The sequence below is a fragment of the Callithrix jacchus genome, chromosome 1, assembly GCF_049354715.1.
Source record: "Callithrix jacchus isolate 240 chromosome 1, calJac240_pri, whole genome shotgun sequence".
Classification (NCBI taxonomy): domain Eukaryota; kingdom Metazoa; phylum Chordata; class Mammalia; order Primates; family Cebidae; genus Callithrix; species Callithrix jacchus.
The window spans coordinates 91,665,318-91,686,304 of NC_133502.1; the positions used below are offsets into that span (position 1 = coordinate 91,665,318).

The following is a 20,987-nucleotide window of genomic DNA, read 5'->3' on the forward strand; positions in this document are numbered from 1 at the left end:
ACCCACGTCTTTTGAGGATGAATAAATAAATTGTCACCACCTTTATCCAGCTCTTCCTGGTAAGAAGATGCTCACGGGAAAGTAACTTTTCCCATTGCCTTTTTGAAGAAAGAGCTTGTACCCTGGAAGATACTCTCCTTGAAATAAAGAGCTTAACTAAATTGGTATCTATTATCTATTCATAGAGGATGAGAAATTGCAAGGTTTTATATTTTCATTCAATATAAATATCAAAAATTAAAGAAAGACCAACACAAATATGTCCAATTGCTTTTTGATGAAAATGCGTAAGCAAGTTAATAAAGGACACAGCCTTTTCAACAAACAACGAAGTGTGCAGGAGCAATTGGACATTTATAACAATGCTACCAAAAAGGAACCATGACCTAAGTCTCTCTCGCTTTATACCAAAATCAACTCAAAATGGATCACAAATTTACAAAACCATAAAATTTTTATCAAAAAACATGAACAATTCTTAAGGCCTAGAGTTAAAGAGCTTGTAGACATAATAGCAAAACAACTATAAAAGGAAAATAAATTATAAATTGGAAGTCATTAAAATTTAAAACTTTTACTCTGTAAAAGAACCTGCTAAGAGGATGAAAAGACAAGCTACAGACTAACACAGAATATTTGCAAACCACATATATGATGAAAGACTAATATCTAGAATGTATAAATAATTTTCAAGATTTGACAATAAAGAAAAAATAAGTAGCTGGGCCTGATGGCTCATGCCTCTAATCCCAACACTTTGGGAGGCAGAGGCAGGTGGTTTACATGAGGTCAGGAGTTCAAGACCAGCCTGGCCAACATGGTGAAACCCCAGCTCTACTAAAAATACAAAAAAAAAAAAAATAGCTGGGCATGATGATTGGGTGCCTGTAATCCCAGCTATTTAGGAGCCTGAGGCAGGAAAATCACTTGAACGCAAGAGGTGGAGGTTGCAGTGAGCCAAGGTCACACCACTGCACTTCAGCCTGGGTGACAAAGTGAGACTCTATCTCAAAAAATAAATAAATAATAAATAAGCAGTGCAAAAATACCAAATAGTGACAATTTCAAATGCTGGCAAGGATGTGGAGAAACTGAACCACTGTTAGATTTGTGGTGGTAAAGTGGAATGGTATTACCTCTCTGGAGAACAATTTGGAAGTTTCTTAGAAAAAGTAAACATAAAATTGCCATAAAACAAACATGAGAACTTTTTACAAGTTTTGCCATTTCATCTTTATACTAGTTAATGAAATATAGAATATATCAAATTATTATTATGCTAGCGCAATAGATTTATTATACAGAGACACCATCTCAATAATCTGGACACAGATGATACACAGATGATAGCGTACCTTTTCAAAATCTATAAATATTTTCTTCAATTCAAAATGTGAACTCTATTTCATTAAGTAATTATAATATAGACTTCAGGCTCCTATCCTTAATGTCAAATTAAACCACTGAATTACACATAAAAGAAAATCAAAATAGAAGAGTCAATGACACAGCAATTGTCTTGTAACATTGTTTTATTTTCAGTTACATAGACATCTTTCTCATGTATTGTTACCAGAACAACTTGTATAGGGTTTTATGGTTTGGGGTAAACATTTTTAAAAAATGAACTTGTTTCTATTATACAGAGTTATAATATAAAAATGGCTTACAGACTTTATTTTTCAGAATGTAGGTAGCTAGACTGTAATCCTGTTGAAGAATCTTTCCTATTTAAGCTTATAGAATGAAAATATATAATTAAAGTCTTCTGATTGTAGCTTGAGACGATCAAGGAAATGTTTAGTTTCCTCCACAAAGAGCCACCAGGATTTTTTCATAATCTCCCTTGGTTTCATCCTGTTGATTCAAAAGCAAAGTATACTTAATGTTACTCAAAACCACAATTAGTCTAATTTTTTTTTAATTATAAAAGAATTATTTTTAGACTTAACTGTAGATGAGATTATATATTACCATTTATTTAATTAAACAATATGTATAGCAAATAATTGATATTTCTTGATCATTGCATAAAAATGAAATAGCTTTCAAGACTGAGATTACAAACTTTTCTCAATTAATTAAATTTTATATTAGTGCCATTATTTTCTGTGAATAAAATATCACACAGAATTAAATAAGTACAACACAATATAATCTCATAACTGTATGTGAAGGAATACCTGATCCACTCACCAGAAGAAGAGAAATGTATAGTGCCTGTGATTTTCTCATGTTTTCTGGGTAGATTTTAGTTATCCAATATGAATAATTAATTAAATTTAAATAGTTATCTATCTTTCAATAAGTCCAAAACCCTTGACTATTTGTTGTCTTATTTTTTAGCATTCTAATGAGATAACTTGAACATCAACTTAAGCATTTTACATGTGATAACATTAAGATAAATATTTTGAATAAGAAGTTTCTAATCCTCTGACCAATATTAATGGTAAAATAAACCATAATGTCTATCTACCCTAGAGGAAACACTAAACTACAAATCTAATCATCTAGTCCATCTATTTAAAGGGAACTTCTAAACTACAAATCTAATCATCTAGTCTGTCTATTTAAAATATTTTGCTTGCTGAATTTATGCATGGGAAACTAAATGATTGACTTTGGTTGAAAAATGTACCTAGTATTTCAGTTGAGAACTCACTAGTAGATTTTACCAGTAAAAGTTCAATTTACTCATGAAGTATACACTGTAATATGCTGAATTAATCTTACATATTAAATTTATAGATATAAGTCAACTCTTCTCTTTGAAGATCTTGCAAAAATTTTCATTTGTGGGGATGGCATTAGAAGAATCACAACATACCAGGATGGCTTGGCAAAGAGAGATGCCGTACATCTTCTGATAGAATGCTTTGATATCATTCATGTCAATTTCAGAACGGGAAACCATAATCCTGATCAATGCCTTATGGCGAGTTCCAACACCCTGGCCAAAACAAATGATGGTAATAGTCTCATATTCAGAAAATACGTCCATTGAAGAACATGAATTTTAAAGTGATGGCTTCTTACTCTTCCATATAATTTCTGTAGAGAAACTAGCTACACACACACACACACACACACACACACACACACACATCCCTTACACAAATGGCAATGAAATAAAAAGAAACAATCTTCTACTTTAGCAGTAGGTATAGAGAGGAGTCACAACTTCCTAATTGGTCTCTCACCATCCAGTGTCTACGTTATCCAATAATTATAAATAAAGGGAACTTCTAAACTACAAATCTAATCATCTAGTCCATCTATTTAAAACTTGTCAGTGATCTTCTGTTGCTCTTAGAAACAAGAAAGTGATAGAAACTAATCACTTTTTTAGGGCTTATGATATCCTGCCTAATTCTACCATCTCTCCCACTGTGCACCATCACTCTATACTTACTTTCTTAAAAAGGTTCTGCTACTTTTTGCCTTCAAGCCTGTGTGTGGATTACTTCTTCCACTTGGACCATCCTTGCTTTATCCCCCATCTCTTCCACTCTTGCCGTCATAAACCTCAGGCCGTAGTTTAGCTAACAGCAGTGCTACATAGATTTCCAGAGTCTGGAGTATATGTCCCACTTTTCTCTTCCATGGCACCAGGCATCATTACCCAATGAAATATCACACTAAACTATCACAGAAAGGGGGCAGCAACTATGCTAACAATTGCAGAGCAGTGCCAGCATGTCCATCATTTCATAGATATCTGTTTCATATTATTCAAATAGTAGATCTTTCTTTCTCTCTCTCTGAAAACCTCTTTATTTAGGAGTTACAAAGAAACAACGAAGATAACTTCATAACTATTCATTTGCAGGCTCAGAATATCAATACAGAAGTTGTACCGTGTGTAATACCATGCATGTCAGAAAGTAAAGTGACATAGTTGATCTCAAATACATCTTTCTACTTCTTTAATCATAGAATGACATTTCAAAAGATTCAACTATTAATCTGTGCCATGAAAGACAGAATAATAAAAACTACAAATCAGACTCATAAAGTGTGAGAATATACAACTCACAACCGTAGAGAAAGTAGGCCACTAAATTACACATTAAAAAAGAAAGTATATCACCCTTCCTGTGGTGACACAGGTTTCTTAGCAAATCACAAGTGAGCCATAAATCACTGACAGGCTCTCTTTCCAGTCTTACCTGTAAAAAAACAATGCACCAAATCTAACAGAACTTTGTTCTAAGAAGGTAGTATACTACATCTTCCATCGAATAGAACAATGATTCTCTTTCATGGGAAGATAATTAAATGTGTGATTTTCAAACAATATGAGGTTTTCTGTTCTTTCCACAAATAATTCTTCCTCTAAGCAGGGCATATAAGTAGAATGGTACATACTTTCATGGCCTGATGAAGCTTCTCTGCAAAGAAAGCTGGTTTGCTTGTGGCACACTTCACTGTAAGAGAGCAAATTTTAATTGATATATTTACCATGACAAAAAAAAAAGAAATATTCATATGAAAGAAACAGGAAATAGAGAATTCTGTCAATAGGATTCTATCCCTCATCACCATTCTTTACCTCCCAATATAGGGCAGTTAACTTATGAGAAGATATTTGTGACTCTAGATGGTGCTTTTAAATATTCTTTCCCCTGATGACCAATTTTTTAATACCTTAAATACATCTCAGCAGCAACTTCAGTAGTTAGCGCTATCAGCATATATTCTCCTTGGAAGTGGAGAAACCAGTAGGTATTCAAAGCTGTATAAATATTTATGTTATTATAAGAACATTTAAAAAGAACACCTGGTGAATAACAGACAGGGCAGACTACTAGAGTGGGCAGCGAGAGAGGGGGCATGGGTCAAAAAACTACCTACTGGGTACTATGCTCACTACCTGAGTGCAGTACACTCAGAACAAACCTGCACGTGTACCTCTGTATCTAAAGTAAGAGTTGCAAAAACAAATACGTAGAAATGAATAAATAAACAAATACCCTGGGGCAGGATGGCCTTAAATATAAAGCAGCACCCAAATAATACTAGCACATGCCAATTCATAGTGTTCTTCATCTTGTTGAGATCTATGGACCAACAGCATTGTCATCAATGGGGAGCTTGTTAGAAAAGCAGAATCTAAGTCCCACCCCAGCCCTGTGGAATCAGAATCTGCATTTTAACCAAGCTTTCCAGGGAATTCAAGTGCATAGTCATGTGTGAGAAAACTGCTTGAGAACATAGGTTCCCCAACCCTGATGGTTGTCTGGATAACCAGGGAGTTCTTTTAAAAGTAGAGATTTTAAGAAGCCAACTCAGACCCACCAAATCAGACTCTCCTAGACCTGCCCAGGAACATACTATTGACAAGCAAAAGACCAGGGCTTGAAGTTATATTTATCTATTTTCAGATCCCATGCTCTCAGTGACCATTCTGAATTGCCTCTGTGGTGTCCCCAGCCTGATACATTGCTTGATATAAGTAGGTGCTCAATAAGTATAGTCTATCTCTCTATATTTTTGAAAAGGGGAATAATATCTGTTGTTAGGAAGGTTATAGTACTTTGCCAATCTTATACATTGCTTCTATTTGAAACAGGTACACTACCTCTGTTTTTTGTGTTGTTTTGTTTTATTGGTTTTGTTATCATTTTTAAGTATGGAATAGCATTGAAAATACAATTTCTAGTTAGAAAACACTTTCAACAGAAGAACTACATACCAATAGCTGTGAGGCATTTCTCAATGTCACCTTTCAACTCCAGGTCCAGAACTTTGTTCATGTCATGCTTACTGTACTTGGTGTATTTCTGAAATACTAAATATTAAATTTAAAGTAAGATATATACAAAACATTCTTTTCTTTAGAAAGTCTTTAGCAAAATCAAGCCTCAAGAATTCTTATAATAACAACTTCGGCTACACTTCTTAAAGCAATTTACACAATTAATCCTCTCCCAGGAATGTAACTCACATGGCCATTTTGGTACTCCTCTATATTTTGGGACAATGTTTGCAAGTGTTGACAGTTATTAGAAATGGCATGTGATTGACAACCATAGTACTCCCTACAGCAGTTCTAAGAGCCACAGCAAATGGATCTTTCCTCATATAAAGACCTAGGCACTGAATTTCTCTTACATTTAACAGTAGAAATCAGTATGCTATTATAAGATGATAAACTTTAGATAATCATCATTACTTTTCCATTGCTTTGGCTTCTGAGAGGCTGAGCTAAATCTTGTGCTCAAAGGCTAGACCTATTTCTGATTTTTGTCTTGTTGTTTTTCCAAAGCACCTACATATTTTTTTCTTCATTTAACTCTGAGGGTTTTTTGTTTTGTTTTTCTTCATTCTAATTTCATTTCTTCTGTTATGCATGTCTTTTTTCCACATATATTCCAAAGCTTTTAGGGAATTAAAAGCAGTGAAAATAATGAAATGATATTCCACATGCCCAAGTCACAAAATGGTATTAAATATTATAAAATAGTGACTGTATAAAATTGGACAATGGGCAAATAACAATAATGGATCAGGAATACTATAGCCATTTGATACAGGAGAGACATTGCTAAAGTCTTCTGTTTTTACTTTCTCTTATTTTTCCTCAAAAAAGAAAATTACATCTTCCATAAACAGATTCCAGAGAAAAAAATTTTCTTGTTACCTCTGCGAAGATGTGGATAGCTTCTGGTGGTAAGAATAGTATTGAACACGTTTACATCTGTCCCCTTTCTCCTTTCTCCTGCTTCATACAAGGCCTGTCAAGAAACACAAAAGTAAATACTTCACTATCTGCTGAAGTAATATCTGCACAAGAATATTAGACCTTGTCAAAGATTAGGCAGTTGCTTTGTGCTCAATACAATCAGAGTAGTCAACAATAAGATTTCAAGTTCTTTAAAGATGGGGACCTTATTTTGCTTGTCAAATATCTTCCACAGTTTCTCTCAAGGTATCTTGTAAACACTAGAGACTGAATATATGTTTGCAGAATAAATGTTTGCTGAACTAAATGGCTTTAAGATTATGCTCTATATCAAGAGAACTCCAAGGGGATCTCTAAAAGGATTTCTTACTCTATGTTGAAGTAATTATCAACAAATGTTACTTATAAATCAATAATTCAACCATAACCTGGACCTTGCATTTTGATGTTAGAATTTCTGGATTCAAATTCCGACTCTGCAATTTATCATCTTAGACAAATAATTGAACCTTACTAAAGTATAGATTTTTTTTCTTTTATATATGGAAAACGTAATACCTGCCCTATTATCATAAGCAGTGTCTATTAACTTTGGAATGTTAATTACCATCATTCTCTTGGGTCACATTAATCCATGTAGCCTTCATACATATGTAGTAAGAACCCTGATAGTCTTAAAATGGAAAGTAAATTCAGAAGTGTCAAAAGCAAATAAGAATTTTTTATTATGGGCAATTATTCAATGCTAATTCTTGTTCTTTAATATGTTTGCACAATTTCTATTAAAATGATAAAACCTCCAATGTACATAAAAGTTATTTTGCACTTGTCAAGCAAACTGATCTGAAATGTATGCATTTATTCAACAAAAAGTTAGTGAGTACCTATTATGTGCATGATAATGTACTGGTATAGCAGAAGTGGATGAAGATACGCAAAAAATATGTTCTTAGTGAATCATCGTAATGAATTATCTAGAGAATACTGTTCCATGAGAATGCATAATGCAAATTATAGTTGCATGTTTGTTTGTTTAAAGAGGAAATTCCAGGCCTTAAGATGGTATGATTTTTCTTATGTTGCGAGTGGATTGGTATATAAATAACCAGCAATGTCACTGAAACTATATAAAACAATATGTCAGAAAGTCTATATTATTATAATTTATCCTATATTATTAATTTAATATCATTACAATGATATTTTAGCATTATAAATTGACATCTATAAACCATTCCAATGTTTTCTGTTAAAAATAATATTAAATGTGTTTACTCTTTCCATTACACATAATAAAAAAATTACTTCTCCCCTTCTTATACCTAGTACAATAAGAGTTCAGAGGTTTTTTTTCAACAAACAATTCTTGGGAATGACAAATCAAATTTGTATTGTTCTTTTTCAGTTCTCTCTGGTTTGATGAATAATGAGAGATATTGAAAACTTAAAGACTACATTTTTTTTCTCTCTTGGGCTACAGAAAGGCATGCCTCATTCAGGAAATGAACATTAACAAGCCATTGGTCTCTCAGAAGATCTTAGATTTACTTTCACAGGGCATCATGGGGTAGCACAACCTAAGGTAGGAAGATGGACTGCAGCAGTATTTTGTAAGCACTTGCTTACCCTGGCATCGGTATCAGCCAAGTCTTCATTCACACCAAGGTCCTCAGATCGGTCACCCTGAAAGAAATCCCATTCTATTGTAAACTCTTCTCTAGCATGTACTTGCATGATTTACTTAATTCTCTTAAACTCAGATAAATAATATTCTTTGAGAAAAACATATTCTATTACTCATTTCTAGAAAGAGCTCAGATCCAAGATTTTACTTGCAATGGTTTTAGATGTTCTTCCCCTCCAAACCCCATGTTAAAATTTGATTCCAGTGTTAAAGGCAGGGCCTAAGGAGAGATATTTGGGTCCTGGGGCTGATCTCTCACGAAGAGAAAAATGCCATCTCTGGGGGATAAGTTCTTGTTCATGAGACCACCAGAGCTGATTGTTAAAGAACCTGGCACCTCCCCATTCTCTCTCTTGCTTGCTTTTTTGCCATGTGGTCTCTGCATACACCAGCTCCCTTTCCTCTTCTGTTAGGAGTGGAATCAGCCTGAGGCTCTCACCAGACACAGCTGCCCAGTCTTGAACTTTTTAGCCATCAGAATCATGAGCCAAGTAAACCATTTTTTTTAAAAAAATTATCCAGTCTCAGACTTTTCTTTATAGCAACACAAAATGGACTACAAAATTACTCTTTATATAACAAGAGGCATTACCTACAGGATCTGAGTTGTACCTTAGCAAGAGAAAGCAAAGCATTCCGAAAATCTCCAGATGTGTCTGCGGTTATGTCTTTGGCCAGATCTCTCTTCAGTTCTGAGAAAAAAGGAAAATAGATTTTACAGTAAACCAGTGATGAATAATCATAATAATATCTGACATCTCTAAATTGGTTGAAAATTCACCATGCCACAATGTTCAATGATTTGTGGAACACTGTGGCAAAATATCATCATTTTTAAATAAGAGAAAAATTACAGCAGGTTAATTTTTGGATCATTTAATTTATTTCATATGAAGCAACGGGAGAAATTTATGTAACACTGTGATTGAAAACTCAGTCATAAAGCTTTTGTTAAGAATAAATTGTATAGGTATGCATTAGCAATTAATTTTGAAATATAACATAGCATAATTTAAGCAGTAGAATAAGTAATTGTTTAAAAGAACAAAAATGGAGGTACTTACTTGAATGCAATTTATTTAGTTTAAAAACTATAAATGTCTTATATAAGTAATGTAGTTTGATGATTTGTGTGTGTAAACACTTCCACTTAACTATGTAAAATAATACTGCGATAGGAAAAGTCAATTGAATTTATAATTGACTAGTGCTATGGTTTTGATATTGTTTGGCCCTGCCAAGTGTCATATTGCAATTTATCCCCATTGTTGAAGGTGGGGACTGACGGTAGGTGTTTGGATAATGGGGGAAGATCCCTCATGAATGGCTTGGTGTGAGTGAGTTCTCTTTCTTAGTTTCTTTAAGAACTGGCTGTTCTTAAAGAAAAGAGCCTGGCATCTCCTTTTCTCTCCCTCTCTCTCTGCACACATCTGCTTCTGTCTGCTTTCTGCCATGAGTAGAAGCAGTATGAGGACCTCATCAGAAGCAGATGCTGGTCCCATACTTCTTATACGGTATTTCCTTTCTTTATAAATTGCTTGGTCTCAGTATTTCTTTATAGCAACATAAAGGGACTAAAACAACTTGAAACTGGGCAATTTAATAAGCTATCAATGGCTTATATCTTGGCATAATGAAAAAATATAAACATTTATTTTTATAAACTGTGTTTTATCAAACAAAAAATAATTGATTATTATCATTGATACAATAAGAAAATGAGGTTTAAAAGCTTCCTTATTTTTATTTTTTTATTAAATTTCATTAAAAACGATATGCAAAAGCTATTGTATTCTCCATGCTTGGTATGAGAATCAAGCATAAAGTTCTATGTGCCACATACTGGGTTGGGAAAGCAAAAAAGCCAGCAGCTCAGGGAAATGAGAAAAGGAAAATGGTAACAGACTTGCAATTATGCTCTTTTCAGTGTTGAGCATGTCATTTAAATGAGATGCTTCACTGAAGAGATAAAATAAGCTAAACTAGTCTTTTATTCTCATGAATTTAACAAATGATAAAGAGTGAGTTGCTTATGTTCACAACAATAAAGTTAAGGTTTCCAACAGAGAATTATAAGCACCCAATTCTTTACTTTTTCAAGAACAAATGAAGAACATTTTGTTAAAAGATTTTTTTTTGTTATACTTTTTTCAAAATAAATGGCATTGCGACATTTTTATTAAAAGTATTCCAGAAAAACAGAAAAATATTTTTCAGAAAAAAATTTAAATTCAATGCTCTGAATTGAAGTTTCCGTTATAATCGTATGTGGTCATTTATCCTAGAGGATCATTTTCTATTAAAACACAAGCTTGATGCGGATTGGTACACCATCTCCCTTGTCAACAACCTAGCAACGTGTGTTGCCTGGTAACAGCATTTAATAGACATGTGCCAAACAATAAAGAAACATTTCGGTATGTAGAGATTCCAAAGTTGCCATAATTAACATACACATTTAATTTTAAGAAAGTATTTCAGATTTCCTTTTCAACTAAGGCATTTGGACTGTTGGACATTACAACTTACCCTCTCTGTAGACCCTGTTAATATCTCTGATTTCTTTGTTAGTTCTTGATGCCAAAATCTCAATCAGAGTGTCTTCATCAGTTCCAAGGCCCTATTTGAAGAGAAAAAAAGGAGAAATGTAGAAAAAAAATCTTTATTCAAGAGGATCAGCTCGTTTTTGGTGTTCTAAAATTTTGTTCAACTCTGTCATTTAGTAACTTTCACCCACAATATTTAATAATTACAATAAGTGTTAAGTATTACATTGCTCTAAAACAAAACAGGTTTGTCATCAATAGTTTGGGTAAAAATAAAAATGCAAATATATGACTCACACAGTGACATGATACAGAAGGTGTTATAGTGCCAACATTTATGTTTTCATGTATATATTAATGACTTCATTGAGTTACTAATTTATTTTTCAAACTTTAACTAATTGACTTTCACTGTACTAGATTTTGAAGATAACATAAGCCCAATACATTCTCTTGAGAAAAAGAGTTTACCTTCATGGCAGCACGAAGTTCATCAGCATCAAACTGCGCTGGAGTTTTTAGCATAGCTAAAACAACCTCCTCAAGGTGACCTGTAAGGGCTTTCTTCAGCATTTCATCCAGGGGCTACAAAAAAAAAAGATTAGAATCAGGGCATCTAATAAGTAACATGCTAAGTTGAAAAATGTGGTATTACTGCCTTTAGGTCATTGTACAACTGATCCCTAAACCCAACCATCTTTTAGAGCTTCTTCCCTTCACATACAAAGTGTACCAAATATTTTGAAACATTATCTTAGTCTTTTAGATCTAGAGAGATTAGAACAAAATTTACTGTTCATCGATAACTTTTTAAAGGATAGGGTTCATAATCTTTTATACAGGGGAGAAATCACAAATTTTAAAATATAGAGGACTGTATGCTAACAGAAAACAGTAGTAAAATTACTTTTAAAATAATATATTCGTGTTTCCAATCTTTGAGGTTTGTACATTTCAAATAAACAGTATAATCAGATGTTGAAATTATATGGTTTCCTAATTTCATTGTTTTAAAAAGAACTATTCATAGTTGATATACAAGACATAAGGCTTATTTTTAAAGTTGAATTATATATCAACTTTAGGCATTAAACAGCTCAATTTAAATATTAGCACATTACAGTCAGACCATATTTTTTATTGCCAATAGGAATCTTGATGTTTATGTTCAAATTAAAAATTTGTCCCCAGAACACCACATCTGCAAAGAATATGCACCATGACGACTAATGTAGAAAAATAGGAAATTTGATAAAAATTGGTTCAATTGCAACAAAGTGGATAAACACTGCAATCCCAATCATAGATGTAACAAAAAAATGAAAAAACAGTGTTTAGAAAGTTAAAGAACTAGGTAACTGTGCTTCTGAATCCATGTTTAAGTATAAATATACTGAAATTAAATATCTAAATTTACCATTCTAACTTACCTTTCCTGTTTCCTGGAGATACGCTGCTTTGATCTGTTGACGCTGCGCATTGGTTCGCTTAGTTAGAATGTCAATGATGGTTGCTTCATCCACACCTGGAAATAAAGGGCAGAGAGCTTTTAAAATCAATTTTCTTCATCTTTATTTGACATAAAGTAATTCATTACCTATATGCTCTGAATGAACTTCTTAACAAACTAAGAAATATAAATTATATATCAGCCTAGAAAAATCAATGCTATACAGCATATCAAAGAAGCACCTGGGAGAATGATATTTCATTTGAGTGAGAAAGGAAGAGACAATTAACTTTTCCTGGTTCTCAGTGTTGCAGTGTTTGATCCTAGTTCTAACTTTATATGTGAGCAGAGGTGTTAATTTCAGCATCGAGTTTCTGCTAGAAATGAGCTAGTAATATCTGTTATAGCAGTAGAGATTCCACTGATTTGAACACAATTTTCCTAAGTGTTAAGAGAATTATATCTTCATTTAGCAAATAAATTTTTTTATCTTCAATATGAAACAAATTCTTTCCATTGCACATGTCTATTTCTTGACAGTCATGCAAATGTCAAGTCATTCTGAAATGTCCAGGAGGGAACCGTTTTGAGGAAACATGTTACCTTTAACCATTATGGCCTTGTGCAAGGCAGCAACATCCGAGGATGGATTGAAGGAAGGATAGGGGCTCACTGCTGATCCAGGACCACCTTTGGATGACTTCACAGTTTGCTAATAATGAGAGAGAAATAAATTAATGGCCATTTACTTATATTGATTTTTATTTCAATTTCAATTTTGTAATGGTCATTTTATTATCACTCTACTTACAACATATTCCTGCTCTTGATTTTCAATAAACCAGGCCTGCTTGAGGAATTCTGATACCATTGCCATTTTTGAAAAAGTGTCTGAAAAGAAAACAGGTAGATGCTTTTCAAAAACAAATGCACCGCACACAACCTCTCCTTCCTCACCTCTTACATACATAAGGAGCAGCATTAGAGAGTAGCCTTGCTCTTACTTTCCAGGATTAATTACACTTAGGAGCATAACAAAATGTAAGATGTAAGTTTGTTTTTAAAGGAAGTGTTTATCCTTAAAATGAAACCATACCCTCCTCTCCGAAACTGAGCTCTTTCTTGGCATATTCAGGTCTAAACTTTAGGGATCAGACAACTACTACAAGTAAGCACAGGCTAAAGAGAGGAGTTTGTGGTTCACTACGTTGTTCTATATTTATAGACCACCCACCATACGCCAAGCACTGAGAGTACAAAAACATTGAAATATCATCTTAAGTACCCTTAGGACTTAAAGCTAGTGTGTGCGCTCCATGGGAAAACACAAAGACTAAAGAAAGTTCTTAGAGTGGGCCTTGGCTGATCCAAACCTCTCTTGAAACGCATCAAGATTAACCTGGCAGAAAAGTTAAAGGGCACAAAATGGGGAGAAGCTTGTCATATTTGGGAAGCTGAAGAAAGTTTGCTGGAGCAAGAAATGTTGGCAGAGCTGAACCAAGAAGTTTAAATGTGTCCACAAAGCTTTAGGAAAACATTAATTTTTTTTTAAAGCAGCATGGTTTCACTTCTATTTCAGAAAGATCATTCCTCCTGTATCTTGGAGAATAGCTAAGAGATAGACAAGATGGAACACTAGAACATCATTTAGTAGACCATTAGACAATCTATGTAGGATTAATGAAAGCCTGTACAAAATAAACTGCTGGAGGAAAAGCTTAATGATGATGATGATGATTTTTTTTTTGAGATAGAGTCTTGCTCTCTTGCCCAGGCTGGAGTGCAGTGGTGCAATCTCGGCTCACTGCAGGCTCCGTCTCCTGCATTCAAGCAGTTCTCCTGCCTCAGCCTCCTGAGTATCTGGGATTATAAGCAGTCACCACCAAGCCCAGCTAATTTTTTATTTTTATTTTATTTTTATTTTTTAGTAGAGACAAGGTTTCACCACGTTGGCTAGGCTGGTCTTGAACTCCTACCACCCGCCTCAGCCTCCCAAAGTGCTGGGATTACAGATGTGAGCCACTGTACCTGGCCAATGATTACGTTTATGAGGTAAAATAATCTGTGACAATCTGTACAAGTGAATTCAGATTTAAAATTTTATCTGCAAAAAGATATCCAGGTGATATTTCTTCCTGAATAATTTAGTTTCCTTTTAAATTTCTTGGTATAAAATTATTCAGCATTGAAGTAATTGCTATCCTCACATTTCTTCCTGCTTGCTCTGTCTAAATACTAGTCCTACGTATTTTTACACCCAACACAAAAAACACAGAAAAGGATTATTCATACCAGGTTTTTTGTTCTAACAGGAAACCTAGAGGTGAAATTGTAACATGCATGTTCTTTTGGCAAATTCTATCTTAAAGGAAATTTCTTGAATTGCTATCATGGCTTGACAATATTTTTATTTAATGAGACATATATTTTTAAGATCTTAAGTATATTAAAAATTAATATGTTCTCTGTTTTGGCCACACACACACAAAAAAAGCCATCACAGATCATTTTGTCTGGGATGTTTTCGGAGGCCTGGCTCCAGGCCTACACTGATCTGTCTATCCATACCATTCTGTTTCAGTCCTCTAGAGACTACTGTCATGAATGTTTGTGATAGTTGTTGGGAGGATAATCTTAGCAGTTTTAAATTTTCGATATGAAAATAAACGACTTATGAGGAGTAAAACCCATAAACTGATTCCTTAACAGCGTATTCAGACAAACCCTTTCAATTCACACCTGCTAAAAAAATAACTGGAGTTCCAAGTAATAACATTGAATGCATGAAGGAAATAATATCCAAAGCAGAAACCAGCTCCACTTAACTCTCACAGGATTGTTCTAATTACTATTCTGTTATCTGTGAGAAGAACCAATACTTTCTGCATTCATTTGAAGGATTCTCTTCCCTCCACAGTAATCAATAAATTTAAAGTTGTTTCATGAGGTAAAGTAACAACGTACAATTTTGCACAAGGTTTTAGTTCCCATTACAGTATAGTCTGATGCAATTGCGGTTGCAACATGGAATTTCATATTCAACTGCTTAATTGGCACACCCAAAACTTTTTAAAAGCAATTCCAGCAGTTTCAGGCATTCAAAATTTCAATTTCCATCATCTCATCCAAACCCTCAATAAAGAAGAATCATCAAAATGAGTGTTATAATTTTATCACTGGCAAGAACTACTCCATCACTTATAAAAACATGTTAATTCAATCCATTCCTTTCAGTTAGCAAATAAAAACTTCAACATAAAACAAAATAGGCCAGGCACAGTAGCTCACTCCTATAATCCCAGCACTTTGGAAGGCCAAGGTGGGCGGATCACCTGAGGTTGGGAGTTCAAGACCAGCCTGACCAACATGAGAAACCCCATCTCTACGAAAAATACAAAATTACCTGGGCGTGGAGGTGCATGCCTGTAATCCCAGCTACTCGGTAGGCTGAGGCAGGAGAATCACTTGAACCTGGGAGGCGGAGGTTGCCGTGAGCAGAGATGTACTCCAGCCTGGGCAACAGAGTGAAACTCTTGCCTCAAAAAAAAAAAAAAAAAAAAAACAGAAAGCAAAACAAGAACTATTGTTCAGTCCAATATTAAAAGTGACTGACAACTTCAAAATAAACTTTAAGAAAACTTTACTAGTTTATTTTTTACTTCTAAAAAACACTTGAATAATGTCAATTAAAAAAAAAAGCCAGAGAAAGCCTAGGAAAAGCTGTATTAATGCATAACTCAAGATAACAACAATAAGTCGTTTGAGTCACTTATTTGACAAGGAGAGCATCCCTAGAGGAGATAGCTTTGTGATTTGTATCTTCTGAGTTCCTACATTTTAGCCTGAAGTATTTGAATAGAATAAAAGCATAGTCTAGGAAAGAATAGCAGCCAATTTAGAGAACTTTCTTCAGGAAATCAATTAGAGGAAAACAGAATCTAAATTCAGCCAAATTCACCACTAGCTCTTAGCAAAGATTAAAGACAGGAGCATCAAGGCAGGATATAAGAAATTGCTCTAAAGGAATCAGATTTTATCACATACAGCTGGTTAAGAGCCCAAAACCAACTGCACATATTAACTGAACTTCTGAATAATTACAATACATCTAACAAATACCATATATATGTGTATGTATATTAGCCAAATTCTATTGGTAAACCATTCTGACTCTGCAATACCTACACTCTGCGTGAAAACCTGCCTGAGCCAATGAGTTCACCAAAGGTTTTCTTTTTCTATCTTTTTGTTTGTAGTGTATAAAGCTTGCAATAGATTTTAAAGAGCCCATTCTAGCAACTTATTTTAGCTCAATACAGATTTCAGCTAACCAACAATAAGCTCAAAAAACAAGTTTATTTCAGTACTTAGCATGAGCGCACTGAAGGTGAAATTGGCTATTTACATAGTAGGCTAATCCATAAGGAAATTAACATTATTTCACATTTCTTCTAATTAATGGTCTTTTGTGAACATGCACTGCCTACCAGTGTCGGCTTATCTATGATTTGAATGTATAGCTTTCTAAAGAGTAGCTTTTTTTTGCATATTTATGTGTCCTAAGAGAGAACCCCCTTCATTTTTCTATCTCTCAGCCTCGTGAAAGGCTACCTCTAGAATTTGTGACAGAGGAAGCTGAGTTATGTGGTTTATTATATCTTCCTGGTTACAATCTAGAAGCATCAGAGTGTTGCAATAATAGTTACAGCAATGACTAACCCTTTCTTGGATAATAGCCTTTCATCATTATCTTCAGTTTCTATCTGGGAAAACTGAGTATTATTTTCAGGCAGTCTTCAAACTAGTAGCAGCAAGAATGGAGACATAAATCCGTCCCTTTTGATTTCAGAGCGTTATATATTTTGGCCTGGTGCAGTGGCTCACGCCCACAATCCCAGCATTTTGGGGGGCCAAGGTGGGCAGATTACTTGAGGTGAGGAGTTCAAGACCAGCCTGGCCAACATTGTAAAACCTTGTCTCTAAGGTTTCGCCATGTTGGCCAGGCTGGTCTTGAACTCCTGGCCTCAAGTAATCTGTACCTTGTAAAAATACAAAAATTAGCCAGGCATGGTGGTGTGCACCTGTAGTCCCATTTACTCAGGAGGCTGAGACAGGAGAATTGCTTGAACCCAGGAAGTGGTGGAGGCTGCAGTGAGCCAAGATCACGCCACTGCACTCCATCCTAGGTGACACAGCAAGAAAAAAAAAAAAAAAAGAAAGAAAAAGGAAAGAAAACAAAAGTGTTATTCATTTAAATTAGTGACAAAAAGAAAAGGACATGATTGATGTTCTCTTTAATAGCTCACACCTGAGAATCAAATTAATTAACACTCAGCTCATGCATACCATGGCAGGTTTCACCCCGGCCTTAGGGAGTTTATTTTTAAATGCATTGCCTTGCGCATAGTTTTTCCTCAAATATATATATCACAAGTCCTTCCCACACCTTCCCTGGTGAGAGAAGGCAATTAAGACTACACAATGGCATGACTTAGAAGAATACAATTTATGAAAGGTAGTCTCATGCATATTTTGCTTCCAGGCTTTTTGATAAGGTGTTCTTCTTGCCGGGAATGCCTATTCCTCCTCCACATTCACTTCCTTAACTAATTGCTGCTTCTAAGTGAGGCCTCAGCATTGACCTCAACAGGTTTTTGGGAAAGCCTTCATTAGTTCCTCAGCACTGGATTCTGTGACCTTCCATGCTCTGCCTGACTTCCCCCCTACACCAACCCCACCATTCTGTATTATCACTTTCTATTGGCTTTGATATTCCCTAGTAGCAGGCCATGAGACCTGTGCTAACATACAAACAATATAATATTCATTATGTATGTACTTCCAATCCCTGGCAAAATGCCTGGAATTTACGATGTCAATAAGTATTATTTAATGAATATAGTGTATCATTACTAATATTTCAAAAAACACATCTACACTAATTTAACAAACATTCTCTACCTACAACAATAGGACATAAAATACAAATTGAAGTATACTGGTACTTAATTATCTGGCAATCTGACCTCAAGGAAAAACATTTAGCTTCTCCAGAGGGTCTTCATTTATAAGATAGCAATGTTAAAATAATTAGTATCTAAGATCCATTTACAGCTCTGAAGTGCCAATCTTAAATTTTACTTCAAATAGATGAAGATGAAGAAAATTAGCATAATGAAGGAAGGCATTGTATAAACTGGATCTGTTCTGATCTTCCTGATGAAATTCTGTCCAATTTTAAAGGAAAAGAAAATAGTTGACTTCAAAAAACTGTTTATAGTTTATCATTGAAAAATAAAAGTCCACTGGTTTAGCTCTGATTTTAAATGTCATAAATTAATAGGTCTAGAGAGAGCTAACGTCATATTCAGAAGTCAACCTTTGCAGACCTTTTGGTTGAAAAAGTAGTAAGCATGAAACTCTGACTGGTTCCTTAATGATGTTATTATTAACTATTTTGTCAACATCTGTTAAATGTCGACTATGTGCCAGATGTGGTTGAGCCTGGAGCTAGGGTGGTAATGTTATTTTTGGGGAAGAGGCCATTTCAGAATTATGAAACCAACATTTTACCACATTAATTTGCAATGTGCATTCTCTTACAGCTACCAAAACACACTCCTGTGGAAAGAGGGCAACGTTACTTTTTCAAAGTTTATACACTCTTTTAGACATAACCAAGGCAAGAAAAAGTCCATCCTTCTTAATCAGCTAGCATTAAACATGAGAAATCAGAGTATTTGATAAACACTTAAAATGAACAAACAGAAAAATCCTTGAAGGAACATGTGTAAGGAAAAATAACCAGATACATGGTTGTGATTTGTAATCTTACTTTTACAAATATATCCAACACCAGTAAATACTCTTCTTTAGTTTTGCTTTGTGCTTTTCTAAGGAGTTTTATGGCCATTATCTCATGCAACAATCAAGTGAAATAGCTGTTAGAGGACCTCACTGACATTCCCCTAGGATAATGTATCTGACACTACCCAGTAAGTATTTCCCTTCCCCTTAGGTTTTGCAGCCAGCCCTTGAAAAGCCTGTATATGACGCAGAGCCTACAAGAAAAGGAATGTGGCCACACCCTCTTTAAATGAAACAAGTAATAAGCGGACCTTCTTATTTTCAATAGCATAAGCAAACATAACATATATTTTTAAATGTTTATTACGAAGGCCATGATTACCACTTTGAGGTCTGAATCTATCTTGTTTCCTTACAAAAGAGGAAAATAAATTATGAGTCCTACTATTTAGAAACAGTTCTCTGTAACCCACTCCTGCAACTTTTATTCTTGCCCCCAAAAAGCAGACTTCTTCATGATTTCTCTGCAAAACACACACAGCTCTTGGGAAGAAATATTTCAAGGGGAAGGAAAGGAAAAACACATTCTTTTAAGGCTACCAGAAGAAAAGCGCATTCTTCTCTCTTTCCTTCTCATAGTAGCTTACCACGAGTACAATGAGCCAGTGTTAAGCAAACTTATTATACTTTTACTTGTATTTCTTAACTAAGTAGAACAAAAACATTGTAATTTGTGAATCCTGAAACATAAATATCCAATATAATTCTACAGATTTATGAATGATTTATCATGTTAAATGCAACTAACCATAAATCCTGTAGAAGCAGTAACATTTTACAGTCATGAGAAAAGTTTTCAAAACAACCAAAGCTAACTAAAAGGAGAACCAACACTTACCTTTATCTCTACCTTCTTCCAAAGAACTGAAGAGAAATTCTTCTCTGAAAATTTCACACTAGCCGTGGAGACTTGGGCTTCTGATTTTATAGGATTTGAAAGGAAGCCACACCTAGCAACCAGAAGTTAGTAATTGGCTGCCTTCCGTTTAAAGTACTTGGCTCAGCTATGTCTAAAAACAAAGTGAAACAAGTCTTGCAAAACTGCTTTCTAAACCAACTCAACTGGCATTACAGAGGGAAAAAAATGGAAGGGCTGATTTTCCCCCTCTTGATTTTGCCCTTTTACTTCCAGAGGAGATATTTATTTTGCACTTTTATTTTTAGAGCATACATCTGCCCCAATCCTAATGCCACTTATTAGCACAATTTTGTAGTTAAATAAAATAGTTGTAGAATAAAAAGTATGTTACCTTCAAATCTAAACAAAAAAACAAAATCTTACATTTGAATTTCAGCTCCATTACTTATTATTCTGTGATTTTAAGGACATATTTAATTTTTCTGAACCTCCTTTTACTTTTGTTGTCTTTTTTTTCCTTCCTTTTTTGTGGAGAATAGGGTCTTATTATATTGCCCAAGCAGGTCTCAAACTCCTGGGCTTAAGCTATCCTCCTGCCTCTGCCTCCCTAAGAGCTGGAATTACAGTCAGGAGCCACCATGCCCAGTTGTTTTTACTTTTGTATACAGGAACATTATCTAAATTGTCTACCCACTAGAATTCTTGTGACAATGGAGAAATAACATATATTTGCAAATTTTAACATTATGCAGTGCCAAATAATTTTCTATTTATATTTTTCTTGCCTTCAAAAATAAAAGACTTTTGTGCCTAGATATAGCTTGTTGCTATAAATAAGAAATATAGAAGAAATAAAGTTCCAGATCGGCTCAAAATTTTGAATATAGTAATGC

General features: G+C 34.4%; 1 protein-coding gene across 1 annotated transcript; it reads right to left on the reverse strand.

Moving 5' to 3' along the window:
• Nucleotides 1-1,514: 1,514 nt before the first annotated feature.
• Nucleotides 1,515-20,133, reverse strand: ANXA1 (annexin A1). The gene is made up of 13 exons (XM_002742846.7): nucleotides 20,074-20,133; nucleotides 13,180-13,259; nucleotides 12,972-13,080; nucleotides 12,349-12,443; nucleotides 11,390-11,503; nucleotides 10,902-10,992; nucleotides 8,985-9,064; nucleotides 8,315-8,371; nucleotides 6,647-6,740; nucleotides 5,699-5,794; nucleotides 4,372-4,430; nucleotides 2,831-2,953; nucleotides 1,515-1,857 (listed from the first exon to the last, which is right to left on the reverse strand). Exons 2-13 carry the CDS (start codon nucleotides 13,243-13,245, stop codon nucleotides 1,801-1,803), a joined length of 1,041 nt encoding a protein of 346 aa, XP_002742892.1. The 5' UTR covers nucleotides 13,246-13,259; nucleotides 20,074-20,133; the 3' UTR covers nucleotides 1,515-1,800.
• Nucleotides 20,134-20,987: the final 854 nt, after the last annotated feature.

Bases quoted from the DNA above. Each gene is read 5' to 3' on its own strand.
- ANXA1 (XM_002742846.7), bottom strand. From the start codon at position 13,245: ATGGCAATGGTATCAGAATTCCTCAAGCAGGCCTGGTTTATTGAAAAT. The intron at 11,504-12,348 runs GTAAGTTAGAAT...TTTTTTTTGTAG, and splicing joins ATCTCCAGGAAACAGGAAAG to CCCCTGGATGAAATGCTGAA. The intron at 9,065-10,901 runs GTAAGTTGTAAT...CTTTTTTCTCAG, and splicing joins TAACAGGGTCTACAGAGAGG to AACTGAAGAGAGATCTGGCC.